Genomic DNA, 19,979 nt, shown 5'->3' with positions numbered 1-19,979 from the left:
ACTTCACTTAGGCAATACTTTGATGTCACTCAGTTGACGTTTTTGACTGAAAAATGCCACACAATCCTAATCTTACAGAAGCAAAGAATGGTGTTTTGCATTTCTAGCAAAACCCTGAGGCTTCTTGCACACAGACCTACAGTAGTTGCAGGCTAGTGTTAAGAGTGAGCTTTACTCCAGCAATTATGTGTGTGTAGCCAGCCATGGTCTGAGCAGTCCACAGAGCTCCCCACAGCAGCCAGCAGCAAAGCCAGGGATGGATCCCAGGGCCATAACAGTGTCATCTTCTGCTTTGTCCTAATGCTGCCTCACTAGCCATATATTAAACCATTTTATTAAAAATGAACAAAAACCTCTGAATATAAACTGCACATGCTGTTTACTTTCCATAAAGCCATTTTCTTCCAGTATCCAGAATCTGTAAAATAGATACAAATCAGAGTAGTGAGACATGGAGCTCAACAGTGTGAGAGTGAGATGCCAGTCTAGCTTCGTCCTCTCTCTTCTGGACACGGCCACCTTTTCTAGAGCTTAATCAGGAAGATGAAGGATTTCAGATCTAATTCTCTACGGCATCATGTCTTCAGTGACCTAATCTGTGCAGGAGACTGTACTTTGGTCATTCGATTTTATTTACCCAGCTTCTAGCTAAGGGTATAATAAAGCACATTATGCCAGTTGCATGTGTGGTAATGCTGGATATTTTGCTTTTACCATGGTAGTTGATTATAATGCACTTTTTAAGACTTGCTTTCTAAAAAAGGGAATATTTATACTTTTATGTGTTTGATTCACACAGTATAGTTTGCACAAGTCCTGTTATTAAGTGCATTGGTGGTTACATCTTGAAAGCCATAAAACATGCTGAGTAGTGTTTTATCAGCACAAATCTGCTATTTTCACTAACCATAACAGTCAGGTTCTCCTGACTTCTAACTGCTCCCATTGTAAAAATTAGCAGTACAGTTGGGTATTCCTGAAACCCCAAATAGCCAACTGTAAGGACCTAAAACAGTTTGATGGGACAAATAATTACCCCCCACCAGAATCCAGTGTCTAATCCAAACATATTCTTCCTGAAATAATGCAGTGCCTACTCCTGGTCTGAGTAACGGGAAAACAACATGATTATAGTGGCGCCATTTGTGCCACCATAGTTAAGGGTTTAGAGCTTGACCTCTAGGTTGGGGCTTGTCAGGGAAGATCTTGCTCACACTGCCCACAAATACTCTTCTGATTTTCAAAAGAAACAGAGAACATGTGTAGTGTTAATTAAACAAAAAAGTGTAGAGGATACCAGAAGTATTTTGTCTGCAGAAAAGCAAATAAAAAAGCCTTTTGTTGCTTCCTTAGTTCTTGTGGCATTCTGCCAGCTCCTCATTAGGAATAACAGAGTTGGGATGGGGAAACTCAGAATCGACCTGAAATCTTTGACAAACCCTCCATCCAGCCACAACCAAGTTCAGGCTCTATTTGGAAACTGCTAAGCAGAGCCTGCATGTCATAGCACCCTGGAGAGCCTTGCTAGGGCTGTGAGAGAAAGCACAGAAGAGAAAAGTCAGAGGTCCACAAAGCTCATGGTCTTGTTTTGAAGAAGGTAAATTTTAACTAGAAGGTTTGTGGCCCTCAGTGCATACACAGATGCTGAAAGCCCCACTTGAGTGGGACTGCAGTTAGCATCACCATGCAGAAGGGCAGCGTGAACCTTTATAAGCTGTCGGTTTTTCCCTTGTGGGGGAGGCTGCCTTGCCACCGCAGGTTACAAGCAAGAGAGGCTTGCTTGGCTTCTTCAAGGGCAGCAGAGTCCTGCCTGCCTGCCAGGGATGCAGCAAACTGGCCCCCGTGCCAGCTGTGCTGGCTGTGCCCCATCCCCAGACAATGGAGCCATCCATCACCGATGCCTTCAGGAGAGAGTCTGCAGCGACATTGTGCAACACTTCCTGACTGCATCGGCTGCTCTGTCACCAGCACCCTGGTTTGTGCCAGCAGAAGCCGGAATGAATCCGGCCTGTTGTGTATTTACACAGTAGGTATGTGCCAGCTCCACCTGTGGGCTGAAGACTAGTTGTTGACAACCCTCCCAGGCTGCAGCCAGGTATTCGAGAGATGCCCACTGCTGGCCACAGTTACTCTGCAGTAAACCTAAGGATCTGGCTTAAACCAGCCCAAGATGGGAAATTCAGAGCTAATACATGAATGCTCGTCAGCATGAGCTCATTTATGCTGCCCCATAAAATCAGCTAGTTCTCAGGCACTTGCACAGCAATGAAAGTTGTGCCTGTCCTTTTGTGGGAAGAGTTGAGTTAGCATTCGAGGGGGAGCAGTTACCCCAGGAAACACCGGGACACTGTTCTGCATTGTCAGAGTTTTGTGATTTATTTTTTTAACATTATACAGACAAAATAGTGGCTATTGTGTAGGCACGTGCTGTCTATTAACAGAGATCAGGAAAGGGAAATAAACCACGCATTACTGAAGAATAAGATCATGATTGTGGTCAAGTGATGGCAGAAATTTTTTTTCTCTTTGTCAAGCTGATTTGTAAACATTCTTCAAACAACTGTGCAGACAGCAGTGCCACAGCTTCTTGAAAGGAAAGCAAAGACAAGGAAAGATTCCACTGCACAGATGTTTTACAGTAACCTTAGACCTGTCCCAAAGTTATCTGGTCATCTGCAGTTGTCATTGCGAGCTATGCTGCACATGTGGCCTCTTTGCAGCGCACTGTAATCAGGCTGTAATTTATATTTTATCTTCAGTGATGATAGCTCTTAAAAATGTTTTGTGGTGTATTTGCTCTTTGATGCATGCTAAGCTCCTGTTAGCATTAATGGGAGCAGTGTGTGCCAGGGAGGGGGGGAGACACCTTCCCCCTGCCTTCAAGTCAAGATTAATTGTGTTTTGCTTATACTTATCACTTTGCATGAGATGGCAAAAGCAATGTACAACTGAAAGTTTTGTTGATTTTGTTTGGGGGTTTTTGTTTGTTTGTTTGGTTGTTTTTGTTTGGTTGTTTTGTGTTTTTTTAATCCTTCTTGTCTTTTTTGTCACCTTTTTGACCATTTTTGACAGTTTCGTTCTAGAGAAGAATTGCAGGATGGGGCTGCTATTTCAGAGGTTGAGTGTTTGTTCAGTGTCTTACCATGCTTTCAGATTACTGCCTGTTTCCTGCCCTTAAGCAAGGCAACCACCGTAAAGCAAAGGGAAGCATGTGGCAAGTGTGCTCCAAAGATGTTGAAATGTATTACTTCAACCAGCTTGCATTCCGGCCTCAAAACCAAACTTGCCTTTGACTTCAGGTTCCTCATGAGACACATTTCTCTCTTCAGAGTTCTCTCTCAGTCCCCTTTTGTGTGGCTCAGAGAGTGACTTGTACCTCAGAGCTGAGAGATTAGGACACATGGCTTGTCTGATCCAATATTCTGGCTCCAGTGGTGGTCAGGAGCAGATGAAGGCTGATAGGAAAGGCCTGAATATTTGGGGGATTTTTTTTACTGTGTGACTACTTTGTCTTTGCAGCTGAATGGGACCCAGGGCTGCTGGCTTAAAAGCTGTTGTAGCCACCAGTTCTGGTTGGCTGGTTTGGTCTGGCTTGCACGAGACGGGGCACATCATATCACAGACATATATTATAATTATCTCTAATAAGGGTGTTTACTCTTGTGAAGCAATTACTAAGGTGCATTGGAAAATGCACAAGATGTGCGCCAGCATTTGAGCTACAAAATTAAAAGAAGCTCAGATTGAAGTTAGATGAAAGTGAACATATTTATCCATGTCAGACTTCCTACCATTTTGCACGCTCATATTGATTTCTTTTGACACGGTCTTCTTTTATTGAGTACCATATATTTTTTTAAATCCCTTACCGATAACAGTACCTGCTAAGGGCAATTGTAAAAGGAAACTAAAGTATATTAAACCTGCCTGGAGTCAAAATGTAATCTAACACCTGTAGTCTGCAATTTGTCATCACTTCATAGATACTTTTTCTTTTTTAATAACAGTTTTGGATTTCCCTGAGTTTTGACCTTAGGATACTGTATAATCCAAGAAAAGCAAGGAAACTAAACCACAGTCTTTAACACAGCTTTATGGTGTCAAGGTGTGAAATCACTCTGAGAATGAGTCCAGAGAAAATACTTCCTTTGGAACTGCAACTAGTACTGCAGTGTTTACCCAAATGAATGTATTTTTGCAAGGGGAAAAAAAAAAGAGTAGTCTAAGAGCCACATTTTGAATAGGAAAGAAATGAACACAGGTGCAAATTGTAACTTCTGCTACAGTTTCTTGGACAGACATTCCTAAAAACCTATAAAGAGTCTTGGCACAGTGATTGTGTCTAATTAATGTTCTTACCCCTGCGAGCCCTGGCCTGGGAGGCTGTCAGGGTGCAAGCCTGTTTATGGCAGCAGCTTGCTCTGTTCTCTTCTTGCACATTTCTGTATGTGAAGAAAGTGAGACCATGGCTAGGGAGTATAAGGCTGTTTATTTGAATGGATTATCTTCTCCAGATTATTCCTGTAAGATCTGCTAAGAAGGACAGTGCCTCCTTCTAGGTATAAGATTTTGTTGCAAGGTGATAAAGTTTATCTCTTAAATAAACTCTTAACATGATAGCTAGGCACTGCCTGTGGGCTCTCAGCTTGCAGAAGTCACATGTTGCTCAGTAAAGTGCAGCTGAACACCTTGTTTAGGCCTGTCCTCCACCCTCCCTTTGACTTCAGCTATCTTTTGGGAATGAATTTTTCCAACAGGCTCCTTTACATGAGGTATGTAGTGACTTGTTTTTGTGTGGAGTCAAATTGGTGGCGGCTCCTGCTGACTAGCCGTGAATGCTTTAAGGGATGTAATAGAGGACTGGTGTTGGGTGTACCAAGTGCAGGTACTGGACCTATGTTTGTAACATGTGCATGTTCTCGCTGGCTTTTATTTGGGGCTCCTTAAGCAGGCTAAAAATTTGCCATCTTTGGCATAAAAATCCTTGGTGTGATACAGTGTTATGGCTGGCTATGAGAGCAGCGTAAACGTGAAAGAAAGCTAAAAGGCAAGACCCCTTCGCACCATGCAGAATAGATTCATAGAACCATTTCGCTTGGCAAAGACCTTTAAGGTCGAGTCCAACCATTAACCCAGCACTGCCAAGCCCACCACTAAACCAGGTCCCTAAGTGCCACATCTATACATCTTTTAAATACCTCCAGGGATGGTGACTCCACCACTTCCCTTGGTAGCCTGTTCCAGTGCTTGACAACCCTTTCAGTGAAGAAATCTTTTCCAACATCCTATTTAAACTTCCTCTGGCAAAGAGAAGGCAAATCCATTCAGTTTTGCTCCTTGTGGGTTTGGGTTATGAAAATTGATATTGGCCAACACATGCCACTTGAGGTACCTGTTGGTGCTCACTCTGTGCACAGAGGAAGGTGGTGTCTGTTCAACAAGGGCAGTCTCTGTCGCAAATGCAGTGTTTCAAGAGTGTGACATTTTTGGTGGTTCTCTTAGTAAGGGGGCAGCTCATCATCTCAGCAAATCCTAGCAGAAAGGAGCTCACATGAGTAATCCTATCTGCAGAGGGAGGGGCAGAACCACACTACGAAACAGAAGAGCGAGGGTTTTTCCCATAGAAATGCAGTTCCTGATTCTGATGTGCTGCAAAGTCTGCTCAGGCAATGGAAGGTGGCATGTCATGGAGTGAGTGTTGCCAGCTGGTGCCTTGTTGCTGTTGTTGCCCGAGTGCGTGTGCGTACCCCGCTCAAGCATATCCTGCTTGGCTCCCCTTAGCAACTCACCAATTTTACATGTCTAGTTCTAGCCAGAAAGTGGGTGGAAATGGAAACAAACATCAGTGGCATAGTGAATCCAGCCAAAATTAAATGCAGTACAGACACAGACTGCAATTGCATGACATTCATCTTTCAGTTTGGGTTTGCTCACCTCTCTTTTCCGTGGGAACACTGAAGTCAGGTTTGTCCTGCAGAAGCATCCTTGAGACATGGGGAATGGATTCGTGTAAAACAGTTCAGCGATCTCTTCCCCCAAATAATTCTTGGCTTTGGATTTTAGATAGACCACAAACCCTTAGCTTATTACAAATAATCCTGATCACTCCCGTAATGATACACTACATTATATACTCTCCTAAATTTAATCATTCAATATCTCACTTCCTTCCCTGTAGGCATGTACTATTATATTTTACACATGGCTTCCAGCTGGTTTTCATTGTGGCCTTCAAATCATATTTCAGTGCAGTGCGATCTAAGACCAGTCACTTTATCATTTAAAGTCAACTTCCATCACAGTCATTTTCTTACAAGTTTTTTACCAGGACAGGTTAATTTGTTAGAAAAAAATGGGTTTGTGTGTGAGGTGAAAGTCTACCTGAATGAACCTTCATGAAGCAGCATCTTCCAAAGCTGCTCTGTTCTGAAATGCTGAGTTGGCAGCCGCACCTATGGAGTTTAAAAATCAAATCTGTTGAAGGGATGGAAAAAATAAGTCCTGTGGGCATGGAAGGAAATCTGTATCTTCACATTTGATTTGAAAGTAGATGGGGAAGGGAAGTCAGCTCCAGATGGTAGTGGATGTGGAGGAGGAGGAGGCTGCCCCACTTGTGGCTGGGGAAAGGTGGGGAAGGGCATGGGGGATTTCCTTTCCTGGGAAAAGGAAAGCTGACCGTGGCCATTGTTTTTGTCCCTTCTCTCAGAAGCCCAGCATATACATGGTGGTAGGTCAGACCATTGTTGGGGTTTACCTGCACTGGAAAATGCGCTGCACCCTGTACTTTGTCACAGAAGATCAGTGATGGTTCCTTCTTCAGAGCAGCACCAACCCAAACACCAAAGTGTTATGGCAGGGTGTGCACATCAGTACGTTAAGCCACTTGCAATTTTACCTGTGGGTTTAAGAGCTTAATAATGACCCAAGATCTGAAAATCTGGAACTGCCAAAAATGGTCCATTTCCTCAGTGAGGCTGTGATGTGCAGAACCAGACATGAAGTAAGCAAATAGCCCAAATTGATCAGCATGCTTTACAAATGTAGTTTAAAACAAATATTTAACAAAAAGGTAATTTAGATTTCATATTGTACTGTGTGCCCCAGCAGTTGATCTGGTTTGCATAGAAAAGCATTCTCTTTTGTGTTATATAGTCCATATTGTCAGAAGAAATTGCAAAACTGACCACAGCCTAAACCTGAAGGAAATTCTGTGCATTTATCCACCTCTCTGTATATGGGTAAACTTGTGTCACCGAAAAATGTAGCGTGGCTGAAATCCTTTGTTAATGCCACTGGCAATCCAGAGCAAAGCCCCCAGAAGCTAGCAAAATAATGAGATTTATCTGTTACAAGAACATCGAGCATCTTTAGGCTTTTTCATTACTTAGGATAACAGTAAGTGAAATAAAATCCAACCTTTTTCTAATAGTTTGCACTGATAACCCCTGGGTTATGTGTTTTCTCTTCTGGAGAGGGTAGAGAGGTCACTCCAGAAAAGGAAGGGTTAATTGAAATAATTCTTTTCCTCCCGCTCTCAGCCCTCTCTTTGGTTGATTGCTTTATAGATGCTGTAGGCATCTCTTCATCTCCTTCAAATTAAACATTTTACTGCTGCTGATCCTGTATTGTTGGATTTTTTCATCATTATATTTGATTGGAAGTCTTGTAACATTTTTCAAGCTGGATTGTTTCTCATGCTATTTGTCAACTGAAAAGGGAAAAAAGCCCCCTTCCAAGTCCAACAAGAACGAACTGAGTAATTCTCACCCTTTCTGGATGTGTTTCTATCTCTGTTACTGCTACTTGAATCCAGCTTCTGATTAGCAATGCTCCTTTGCGGGTTTTTGTGTGACGCTGCCTGTAAGTTCCCTGGCAGTTTATTTGTAGTGCTAAATCCTTTTGATTTTGGCTGCTCTGGGTCTTACAGTGTCAGGGGCCAGGGCCAGAAGGCACTACAGGGGAGATAAGTAGGTAGGGTCTGTGTGACAAATTTATGAGGCTGGGTCCTTGGCTAGTGTCAGCAATCCTGGCTGCGCTGCTTTCAGTGCTCCCTGCTGACGTAGGTATGGATCCCACCCTTGTCTGTAACCTCTCTATTTGGGAACGTCAGTCCTTCTCTTTGAAAACAATCCATAGACAAAAAAGAAATCCTCAAAGAGCCAGCTGAGTGATTCCATGCATTGGAACATTATGCTCTTTTATTACAAGAGATGTAATAAAACATAAACCAGATTATCTGTCATTTCCATTTGAGTTTCTCCTTTCCCCCGCTCCTTGGTTAGCCCCATTCCTACGATACCCTGAGCATTTACGTGCTTGGGAGGAAAATGTATGTATTGGCACTGAAACAGGTTTGCAGTGTTTCTGCCCACGAGCGACTCTTGCCCGCAGTGTGGCAAGCCCTGCCTGTCACCAGTGGGACACCTGCTCTTAGCTGCTCATTGAGGCACCAATGAAGGACGTGGTGCTGTGTCCTGCCTCTGTGCTCGGTGGAGCTGCAGCCCCCCAGGGCTGGCCGAGTGCCATGAGGTGCAGCAGGGGAAGGGCAGTGCCCTGGCCAGGCTGTCACAGCCTCTCCTCCAGGCTCAGCTCCCCGGCCACATGCGCAGTGGGCAGTGGCTGGGGACTGCGAGCTGCTCTTCAGAAGCCATGCCTGGAGGTCACTGATGTTACAAATTACTGTGGCACCAACGTTTGATGAAGGAAATTAATCAGGGGCTCTTTGCCATAGAGCCTTTTTATTTATTTGCATAACGGGCCAATATTCCACAGCGGACTTCCCTCTTGCAGTAATAACTTGACTAGTGTAGCATTTTACTGGTAGCTCAGTACGTGTGTAAAATTCAGTGCAAGTTCTCAGCACGTTTCCATTGTTTATCCTTATTTTTTCCCTTTAGAGAGCTTTAATGTAGGGTTGATTTTCTGGATGGTACACTTTGCAGCAAAGACATCTTCTTCTTGGTTGAAGAGCCAGAATTCCCTCTTATTTGTGGAAGAAAATAGTTATCCATATTGATTTTGTTAGCTCTGAGTGTTGAGTTCTAATAATTATTTCCCCGCATCTGAAAAAACCTCTGGGCAAATCCAGCCCTCAATCCTGTAGGGGATTTTTTCCGTTAATCTCTCTTGTATAGATTTGGTTTTAAAGAAAGCATGTGGAACTCCTCTGTGTTTTGCACAATTCAGAGAAGGTATTTTTTTCCCTTGGAATAAGGGCTGCACAAGGACCTTTTTAGTCATTTTAAGTGGCTGTTAGGAAGATTAAGAGCTACATATGCTTTCTTTAAACTTGCCGAAAAGGAGATACTGCTGGTGAAAATCTGTTACAAGACTGCAAAGCGTGTTTGCCCAGAGGGTTTCTCAGAATGGAGGGCTATAATTATTTGAACTCAGAACTCCTCAACTGGTGAAATTGCTACAGATGTAATACAGAGAAATCTGTTCAGGAGACACATTAAAGCCACCTATGTGAAGCTACTATGCTGTCACTCTTCATAGATGGGAAATGTTAACAAATCTCTGCACTTCCATTATTTTTTTTCCATAAAGCAGCTGTGATGGATTTTAATGCCAAATCATTATTCATGATAAAGTAGCACCTGACAATCCCATGTATGTCTAGGCCTTTGTGGTACTTGGCATTTTGAAGAAATGATGAGAGTTTCTAGCCTAAAAAGACAAGAGGAATCAAGGAGGGGGAGAAGAGGAACAAAGCAGGAGAATGACTTGTCTGAGATGGGACAACTGGCCAGTCATCCTGACCATGAGACTGTAACACCTTTTGACTTAACTTTTATTTTGGCTATTTTATATTTCTTTTTATTACTTGCATTTTGTATTTCTTATTTATTTTGTGGCTTTATATTTATTTGATATCTTTTGCCTTTTATATCACTTTCTCCTTTCAGTCTATAGTTACCGGTGCAGCTGTCTTCAAAGGTAGAAAGGTAGTGGAGAAAGGATATTAATTGTGCTTTACCTCACCAAAACAAAATAGACCCTGTGTAAAGGCCTGTACAAGTGTCCTTATCTCGAGCACCAAGGGGGTCAGCATGTACGTGAAGTCTGTGTCTGTTTGATCTTATAGGTGCTGCACAGACAGCAGTCCCAGCCTGCGAAGGAGAATTCCCCACCTAGAGAAGAGGCTCCTCCTCCACCTGCCGAGGACAGTTGTGCCAAAAAGCCAAGATCCCGCACCAAGATCTCCTTGGAAGCTCTAGGTATCCTTCAAAGCTTTATTCATGACGTGGGTCTCTACCCTGATCAGGAAGCCATCCACACCCTCTCTGCTCAGCTGGATCTCCCCAAACACACCATCATCAAATTCTTCCAGAACCAACGTTACCACGTAAAGCACCACGGGAAGCTAAAAGAGCATTTGGGAACAGTGGTTGACGTGGCAGAGTACAAGGATGAGGAGCTGCTGACAGAGTCAGAGGAGAACGACAGTGAGGAAGGCTCTGAGGAAATGTACAAAGTAGAGCCTGAGGAGGAGAACCCCGACAAAAGCAAGGCGGCTCCAGCGGACATCGACCAGAGATAATGTGAGATAGGGGCGCAGAAAGCAATACATTGATCCAAGGATTTTCTGGTTTTATTTTTGATTTTTTTTTTCTCTTTTTACCTTTTGTTTGTTTGTTTCCGTTGCGCATGATCCATGTGCAAACTGAATGAATTCAGCATTGCCCGATCAGACATTGCCTTGACACAGACACTCGAGTGTTACACTTCCTACATTTGACTGAAGCAATTGTTGTAGTCACATAGGATTATGCCTTCATCAATCTTGCACTTATGAAAGGGACATCTAGCAAGTAAATGGGAAGAAAAAGTCCTATGAAATTAATGAAGGAAAATTTACAACTTTGTGTGTGTATATATATATTTACATAAAATATATATATATTAAAATTGCATGGGACGGAACTTTACAACCTAAAAGTATAGACTGTGAAATGAGTTCTTTAAAGATGAGACTTGTTTATGTATTAAAACCACTTCACAATGAGTTGCTTTGGCTTTTTGATAAACTGCCGCCTGCTCTCAGGGTGTGGTGACTATTTTTGAATTCCTATTTATTTTCTATGTTTATCCCTGATTTTTTTTTTCATTATTATATGGCTTCCTATCTGGCAACTTGATGGGTAATTTTTGAGGTATTTAAAGACGTAAATCAACACTGCCAAAAAAAGAAAAGAGGAAAAAAAAGAGAGAAAATGGAAAAACAAATCAGGGCACCTTAAAAAGAAAACTAGTAAGTTAAAAGTACTTTGAACACAATGCACACTTAAAAGGATACAGCATGTTCCACTCTCCAGATAGTCCTTTCTGTAGTGAACAGATGAGTTTTCATGGGATTCAGAATAGCTGAGACTGAAATTCAGTGCATAGAAGACTTGTCCGTTAACAAAGTCTTTATAGAAAGAGAAAAGAGATAAATGTGTTGAGATTTGATGTATGGAATTCATACTATCAACCACATTTTACAGCGGATTTTATTTACCTGTTCTCTGTTTCAGATCTTGAAATTTATAAGCTTCCTTCTTGTCAATGCTTTTTGTTTATACTGAAGTGAAAAACACACACACACGTTAAGTTACATTGCGACACAAAATGCCACAATCCCGAGAATCCTGTCCAGGTAACTTGCAGACAGACCGAGGGTTTACAGTGCTGACACCCTATTGCTGACACCCCCTTCGCCCTCCTCGCCAGCCTCCCCCGTGTTTCTGTTTTAGCTGGGCTTCCTCTGTGTCACGTGTTTTGTGCCAGTGAAATGAAGTGTTTTCAGCCGCAGGTCCCACCTCCCCACGGCACGGGCACTTCCCAGCCTCCCGAGGCACGGGCACTTCCCATCTCCCGCCACGGGGCCGCGGCCGGGCCAGGCCCTGCACACCCCCCCGGCCACCTCCCGGGCGAAGGGTCCCGCGGTGACCCGGTAGCAGCCACGTTACATAAAGCAGAGCTGACACTGACTGACTCTCCAGTGGCGTGAGCACTAAAGCTGCAATCTACTATAGCATCCACCCGCTCTGAGGCATCATGTCGAAAGAGACACCAAGTAGCATTTGCTTTTCACTTCTGTGCAATGATTTCCGAGACAGAGACCTCACCTTGCAGCTGGATTGATTTCAGGCGCCTGTTCAAACTGCAGCCGTAACACTACAAACGAGGCTTCTGGCTTTTTTCTTCCTTTTTTTTCACATGGGCTTTTCATGTAACCTTGACAAAGACCTCATGCAATATACCTTTGAAAGTTACTTTCTGTTTACTACACCAGGCAATGTAATATAACTGTTAATACTATTTATATATTTGAAAGGTATAAAAGGTAGGAGTTAAAAACGAAAAACAAACCTCTACGTGTAGATATTTACTCAGAACAGACAATATACAGGGAGAAGACGTTGCAATACAAGCTAATTCTAGCTGCTCAGTAACCTCTGGAGTTTTTATGAGATTTTTTCAGAGCTAATGTTTGAAACATGAGTATCTCTGCATAAATTTCATATACCTTTGCAAATTATGGTGGGTTGCTTACTTAATGCCCCTTTTGCTCTTCATCCTTTAGTTCTGTAGTATGCTGCAGCTTTAATCAGAATTTCAGTGGTTGCTGCTTTATGTTTCTCTCAGAGCTATGCTTTCAAAACTGTCTTCTTATCCTGTAGCTGAAATCACTCCATACATTTGAAAGGAAACTGAATTTTGCCAAGCTAAGTAAGGTTGTTCATCTGATGATGGCATCAACATTTGGTATCTTTTACACTTCAACCAAAAATTTTATTAGGTATTTTTTCAATGCTGAGTCTTGCCTTTTTATTTTTAATTTCACTGCCAATTTTGCAGTGGTTCTAAGTGAATCTGTGGGCATTTTAGCCTGTGGTCTTGCCAGAACTTTGCGAATTACAATGCATATATGTCTATTTATTCAATATCCATCATATAATATCTATTTGGAGAAAGAAAATTTTCTTGTAGTGCCTCTTAACAAAGCACAATTTTCCGCCTTTTTTGTGAAATAAAAAATAAAAAAAACAAATTGTGTTTTATTGCGGTATCAACAATGTGAATAAGGATTAACATATTGTAAATGTTCTTTTTTCCATGTAAATCAACTTTATCTTCGTTATCACTAAGTGATAATTAATTTTTAACTTATGTGCATTGTTAGGCTGTTAGAATTTTTTGGTTGTTGAAATAAAACGCATTCAATAAATATGACTTAATTTGTCAAGTAATTTACTGGGCCTTTTTTCTTTTCTGCCGAGTTCAAGCGGAGCAAGATCTGCAAAATGGAGGGGGCGTATTTGCCTGTTGAAATAAGAGTTGACCGGTGTTATTGGGGTTTGAAAACCTGCTTAAGGCCCCTGGGGTCAGCACAGCTGACAAATCTGTACCCCCCAGGACTGATCTGTTGTGTTACTGGCTTTCTGTGTACATGTATGTGCACACATAGGGAGTCTCTGATGGGATCAGGAGGAGGGTGTGGGTGCCATCAGCCCTTAGGAGAATATACTCAAAACACACACACAAAGATCCACTTCCAGTCTGCTGTCTTCTTTTGCTCGTAGATTTTTTTTCTGTTTATAATTAAAAAGCCACAAATGACTGCGTGTCAGGAAACTTTTGGAGCACACATGTCCATGGTTAATGGACATAATAAAAGGCTTTATTATATTTATAGCAGGGCATCCTACTGAGTGTGTAGAGGAATGCCGGAAGGATTGATGTATCTGAGAAATGTGTGAAATGTTTTTGGGGAGAATACAGATAAATGGAAAAAATTGCTCAAAATTCTTAAGCTAACAAAGTGGTAAGTGTCTGGATTCAATCCTAGCAGACAAATCATATACTGCACATCAGACTTGAGTTGTCTAGGAATTGAGGTAGAGCAATTTTTAAAAGCATTTATTATTTTTTCTATAGTTCCAATGCAATAGTTCCTCCCTTTTTTGTGGCTTATTTATATCCTATATAAAATATCTATGTGCTCTCTCGAGAAAAAAATAAGGAAGAGGGGGGAATAACCACATCTTTGGGTACCCAGCCACCTGCTTGCCACTTGTATTTGATTTGAGACCAAATAAAACCAAGCATCTTTCTGTCTGCTCAGGGCACCTGGAAGCTGTGCACAACAGCATTTAGTCGAGTGCTGTTTGCTGGGATGCACAACTGCTCTCCCTATGCTCACCTCTGAGAGGGTCCTGGGCTGCCTGTGCCCCTTCCATGGGGACAGTCAGCTGGCACGGGCACATCTGGTGCCTGGCTGTGGTGCTGCCTCTGCTCTGACCGGTGGGCACAGTCCTGATGCACGAGGCAGGCCGGTCAGCCTGGGGGTCCACTGGTCTTCATGGGCGTGGGAGGTGACAGAGGGCATGAACTGGCCTTAAAAACCACACCTGCACTCCAGGCAGATGCTGTGGAGGTGCTGATGGTGTTGCACTGGGTGTCCTTTCTGCCTGCCAGTAGGACAAGAAACAAAAGGAGAAGCAGTTCTCAACTTCACTAGTAGAGAATTTTATACATGCACTCTGTGTGTGTGAAGCTAAATAAGATTTAAAAAAAGACACACACACACACATATTTTAATTGGGGGGTAAAAATCCTATAAACATATGGGTTCTTCTTCCAAACCGTAAAAAACCCCCAACATTTAATAGCTGCTAAAGCAGAAATATTTCTATTAATGCTTCTACTTCTCTATACTTTACATGCTGCTGCTCCTATTTGTTGTTCATGTTTTAGTCATCCAGACATATGTATTTCCAATTTCCAAACCTGTGTGAGTGAAAAATAAACATGTTAAGATTAGTTTAAAATGTTTTAAGATTATGAACATATTGACTATTGCCTCAAGTTCATTATTGGTTTGATAAAAGTATCCATCAATCTCTTCCCATTTACTTAGTAACCAATTATTTGTTTTAGACTAAAGGGATTAGAATCCTCATTGATGAAATTTTATTTCTATCCTGAACCCGTTAAACATGGAGGGATAAAGGCTGGATACATTTGACAGTGAGCAAATGGCATCTTAAAATCATAAACGAGTAATTACAAAAAATCTCTACTTACAATATAAAGTGCAGTGATTAATTAAAGATGCACTTTTAACTTATTTATAGCCATTAAAAAAACATACTGGTTTTAACACAAAATAACACAAGCCAAGTCATCCAGGGGAGAGACACTGGCAGCCTGAGACTTAAGGAGCAGGCAATGTGACAAAGCCAACAGGGAACAGCAAATGCAGGCCTCCCTTGAAACCTTTGGAGAAGTTCACAGAAGCAAGGGTGGAAAGAGGTGGCTCTGGCATCCCTGCCAAGACCCCTTTCATTTTTGCTCGCACACAGACAGCTCAGGAGTGTGAAAGCCCCATCTCTCTGTGATGGCAGGAAACCTGTGGGCTCACTCCTTGACTGTGGTGCAGGCAGTGGGGAGCTTTGCCAGCTGGGGAGCGTGCTGAGGGTGAGTCAGCCCTACCTCAGGCGAAAAGATGATAGTGGTGAGAGAGAGACAGCAGCAGTTCAAGTGCAGATTTCTGCAGGTTTTCCCCTCCTTCCAAAATTTTTGGTTGTTGATGGCCAAATGCTGGTCTTGCTTGACTGGCAGGTGCGGTTCAGTATAGCCAGAGGGAATAAAGGTGGTGGGAGGCAAAGTGAGGCTCACCTGCTGAGCTGGTGACTTGTGGCTGCTGTTCCCCAGAAGGTTTGGCTGTGTGGAAGGTTGTCCTGCTGCTGAGCAGCTCGACCCTGCCAGGGGTCCCATACCTGGCACACCGTGCGCCATCCAGCCCTGCAACTGCTGGCTCTGTCTGCAAGGCAGCACTTGCTCAAGAAAACCATCCCTTCTGTCCCATGATAGTGTTTCAGGAGCTACAGCTGGTTCCTCCTAAGAGGAATGGTGTAGTTTACCCTTTGGAAGGGATCTGGTCTTGATTTGAAGACCTCAGGAGCTGGAAAATCACTGTTGCCCTCAGTAGTTTGTTTGAATGGTGGTTTCTCTCCCTACTAAATCTGTACCATATTCTAAGCGGAATTCGGTTTTCCCTTCCTGATTTTGTCTTTTCTTAGGCTTTTCTCATCTGAGTGAAAGTTCCAGGTAATTAAGGACATTTTTTTTACTTAGAAGTAGCTGTTATGATCAAATGAATTTTCTTGAATTGAGGTCTTAGTGTTCAGCTGAGGCTGTTTCAAGGAAAAATCTACTTTGGCTAGTGACAGAGTTCCCTCTTGTACTCCTTTTGAGAGTCCATCAGTATAATGACAGAAAGAGGCTATTTGCTGCTTGTGAACCTGGAATGTTCGCAGATGGTATCTGTCACTGTTATAATAGAAGAAGGCAATGTGCTTCATGCCTTCTGGTGCTGCCAGTGCCTGGTGTGCATCCTCCTAGGAATTTACCTGGCTGAGACCTTTGCTGGTCTCAAGTCATTTGCTGGCAAAAGCTTTGGTGAAATGTGCAATAGCCAGTGAGAATAAACCTCATCTGAACTACCACGAGGAATGGGTGCACCTGTGGAAGACCATGGCAGGTGGCTTGGAGGGCCCATGCTGTAGGCATGTGGAAGTTTCCAGACCTGCTTTTGTTGCAGCACCAGACTAGATGTGCCACCAATCAATGTCTCCTCACTGAGTGACTCTGGGCACAACTTTCAACCTGGGGCTTTCTGAGTGACTGACTTCTTTCATGGTAGAAAGTGCCAGCCAAACACAAAGTGCACATATATGGACCACAACCCTTCTAGGATAGAAAGATAATGACACCCATGTGGACCCCTCCAGAGACAGACACTAGTCTCAACCTCACTGAGGTGTTGTCAGCAGGCTGTGCCTGCCTGTTTCTTAACCCATGTGCTGCATGTCTCTATATCTCATGTTTAAATGGATGTGCTTCATGACACGATAGGACTGTGAAGTACAAAGTTAAATGCTGGCACTACCCCAAAGGACAACCACTCACAGAAAAGCTATTTTCTGTTGCAGTTCTCATCTGTTTCATATCACAGTTCTCCATGCACTGCAGGGCTATTAAGGTAGCATGAAACAGTGTTGGAGGTTATGCTGAACCCTCCTCAAACACCCAAAAGTCAGCTGAGCCATTTTGTCCACAGTGGTGGAGAGACTGCAGCTCCTCTGTCCTACTTTGATACTGTGCTTTTCATTAGAAGGATGAAAAAGGGAGAAAGAGGCTGCTGAAAGGACACCACAGAACCTTGCATGAGCCAGAATGATGCTGAGAGCAACAGAGCTCCTCTGTTACGGCCTTGGGATATCTGCCCCTGGGTTGAAATGATTGAATACATGAGCATGAGCAGTGGTACCTGAGTAGCAACAACCACCATGATGTCCCCTAACACCTTCCTTACAAATATACTTGAGAGGTGGCCTCTCCATGTCCCAAGTTAGACCAGGTCAGCAGGAGCACACACCCTTGGCTTTGAGAGGAGAGAACCACTCTTTCTTGCCTTAACAACATGTTCCCTGCTGCACAGCCTCAGTGCATCTTTATTGTGTGATGAAAGTATAGGCTGAGACTCATCACAGTCTCAGCTATTTATTGTCAGAGATGACCAGAGAAGTGTTTGGAATGTATTAGCCCTCAGGAGGACAAAATGCAGCAGATTGGTCTATGGACATGAAGGGCACTCTTGCAAGGAAAGTGGAGCAGGACATGACCTGCAAATGCAGTCCTTCACCACAGGGCCCAGCCATCGGTTTCTCAAACCAACCAAGTCCCCTCTGTATTTAAAGGCTATTTGTCTCTTCTATTTGTATTTAAAGGCTGTTGCAGAATATCATTCCCTTAATGGATCTATTTTCACAAGCCATTTAGCATCATTTGTTCTGTGTCAACATTGTCCTTTCATTAAATTTCCCCCACCCAGCGTCCCTTCCTGACCTCTGGCCACCCACCACCCGATTTATTCACAGACAGCCACTGCACCCCCTGCGAGCTGGGTGTCCCTGTGCCGAGCCAGCTCAGCCCTGTCCCAGCATGGACATCTGTGGCTGCCTGGTTCCACAGTGCCAGGCACGCCTGGTGCTCCCACCGCTGCCCCCGGGGCAGCAGCAGCTGCTTGGGAGAGCTCATGCTGAGGTGTTATGGTGGTGCCTGGGGTGGCCATTTTACCCCCTTCGGTGGCCATTTTAGTGGTGCCAGTGCCCGGGGAGGGCTGGGTGCTGGGCTGCCCAGCGCCTGCCGTGCAGGGTACCAGGGGGGGCTTGGGTCCCTCCTGCCCAGATTTCCTGCCTGTGGAGCTGGGGATCACCATGGCAGGAGGCTGCCAGGCTCCATGCCATGGTGCAGGCACAGTCCCATCCCACCAAGCACCCTGGTGGGCACTGGCAGTGCCCTTTGAAGGTGACGCTCAGCCCCAGTAGAAAGGGAAGTGCTTGCAGCTGTCCCAGTAATGAATGGTTGGAACACAGTCCAGGCAAGCCCATACTCCAGCAACCCCCTTGGTACACAGGGGAGAAAACACAGATGTCCCATGCAAGTGAGGTAATGAAAGACCACAGCAAACACCTACCAGCAAAAGAGATGCACGTATTGGTCACAATGGACAGGGAAAGTAGCTGGAGCCATTAGCTTCTTTCTAAATAGGGGGAGATGGCAAAACATGAGCATTCAGAACACAGACCTTGGTACAATTTCCCAGTGGAAGCCAGCTGCTCTGTGCAGGAAATGAGCTCCAGTATAACGAGGGCAGATAAACAGCATCACTCAGCCCTCCATGACCACGGGCACTGGGTGCCCTGCCCAGGTAGTTCTGTCCCACACATCAGTGAGCCTGGAGCTAAGGAGCTTCCATACCGGAAAGTGAGTAGGACTGTGGGGCTGAGAGAGGTAACTGGGATCTTTTCCTCTTTCTTGTTGTCTTTAAAAATGCTTGTGTTGCTGCTGGGTGAATGCTGGTTTCATAATTGATGGACATGGTCTTGGCAATCTCCTTTTTAAGAGCCATTCCTTGTCACATAAATATCATCTATCAGTGCCCATTGTCTTTATAGCGATCTTGAGCAAACAGTTTTATTTCCAATCAGGACATCACACATTGATCTAAACACTCATCTGTAATGGATCAATTTACATTAGGAGAGCAGTATTGTAGCACTGTTGTTCATTATATTGAAAGAAGTATATGTTTAGTTACAGGCTAAAATCAATTAAACAGCCCCATGCCTTTTGCTGTGAGAAAGTCAACAAGCCAGTCTGTCTTGGACAATTATTCAGCTATAGCTCCTCTAAAAAAGGGTTTCAGCATCATCCCCTTCCTCTGAGTTCTCAGTTTCTCCTTTAGAGACTTCTTTTGCAATGTTTTGCTTGTTGTGCAGTCTAGTAAAACACCCTCAGCTAAAATGCACGAGAGAAATGAAAGCAGTCTTCCTCTGCTGTTGTGGAGGGGACTTTGCCAAGGCCACACGGAGCCAAGCATCAGAAAGGGAAACCTGCACTCTCATCAGAAGGCTGCCTGGTAACACGTGATATGAGGAAGATGCTGAAAAATGTAGACGATGCTGTTTGTATCTTCATGGGTGAGATCATTACCTCTAAGGGTTCCTGATTTCAGGGGAGGAGAAAAGGAGAGATTGGGAGGCAGGGAGGAATTTGTATGTTGCACTGCTGTTTCTTGCCTTACTGCAAGAGAGAAGACTGCAAGGAGTGCTGGAGGCTTACTGACAAAGGGCAGATCATTTCAGCTGCAGAGAGAGCAGGAACCTGCAATTTCAAAAGCAAAACACAGAGGGGAACTGCAGGGCAAAGCAATGATGGGTTTTGAGGAGCACATCTCTTGGGGCTCTGGTGGATGGAATGGTGGCAGATGAAGGTATTACCTGCCCCAGCCCTCTACCAGAGGTCTGTGTCCTCAGTGGCAGAAGAAAGTGTGTGCTTGTGACCAGCCTGCCACATGCTGTCACCACAGCAAGACCAGGAGCAGCTGGACTCTGGGCTGCCATGCAATTGCCAACTGGCTC

General features: G+C 43.8%; 1 protein-coding gene across 9 annotated transcripts in view; it reads left to right on the top strand.

Annotated features, from left to right (window-relative positions):
- The window catches only part of SATB2 (SATB homeobox 2), a 216,560-nt gene extending 203,326 nt beyond the window's left edge, over positions 1-13,234 (top strand). For 8 of the 9 annotated variants that reach the window (XM_017838453.1, XM_017838462.1, XM_017838443.1 and 5 more), the window contains one exon: positions 10,088-13,234. In XM_017838453.1, coding sequence (XP_017693942.1) covers positions 10,088-10,543 — 456 coding nt within the window. In that variant the 3' untranslated portion in view covers positions 10,544-13,234. The remainder of the gene's footprint in view (positions 1-10,087) is intronic. The other variant, XM_017838502.1, reaches the window with a different exon arrangement.
- The last annotated feature ends 6,745 nt before the right edge of the window (positions 13,235-19,979 follow it).

The sequence above is a fragment of the Lepidothrix coronata genome, unplaced genomic scaffold (genome assembly GCF_001604755.1).
Source record: "Lepidothrix coronata isolate B3197 unplaced genomic scaffold, Lepidothrix_coronata-1.0 Scaffold7, whole genome shotgun sequence".
Taxonomy (NCBI): domain Eukaryota; kingdom Metazoa; phylum Chordata; class Aves; order Passeriformes; family Pipridae; genus Lepidothrix; species Lepidothrix coronata.
The sequence above is the reverse complement of the archived record's forward strand: the minus strand, read 5'-3'. Positions and strand labels throughout refer to the sequence as shown.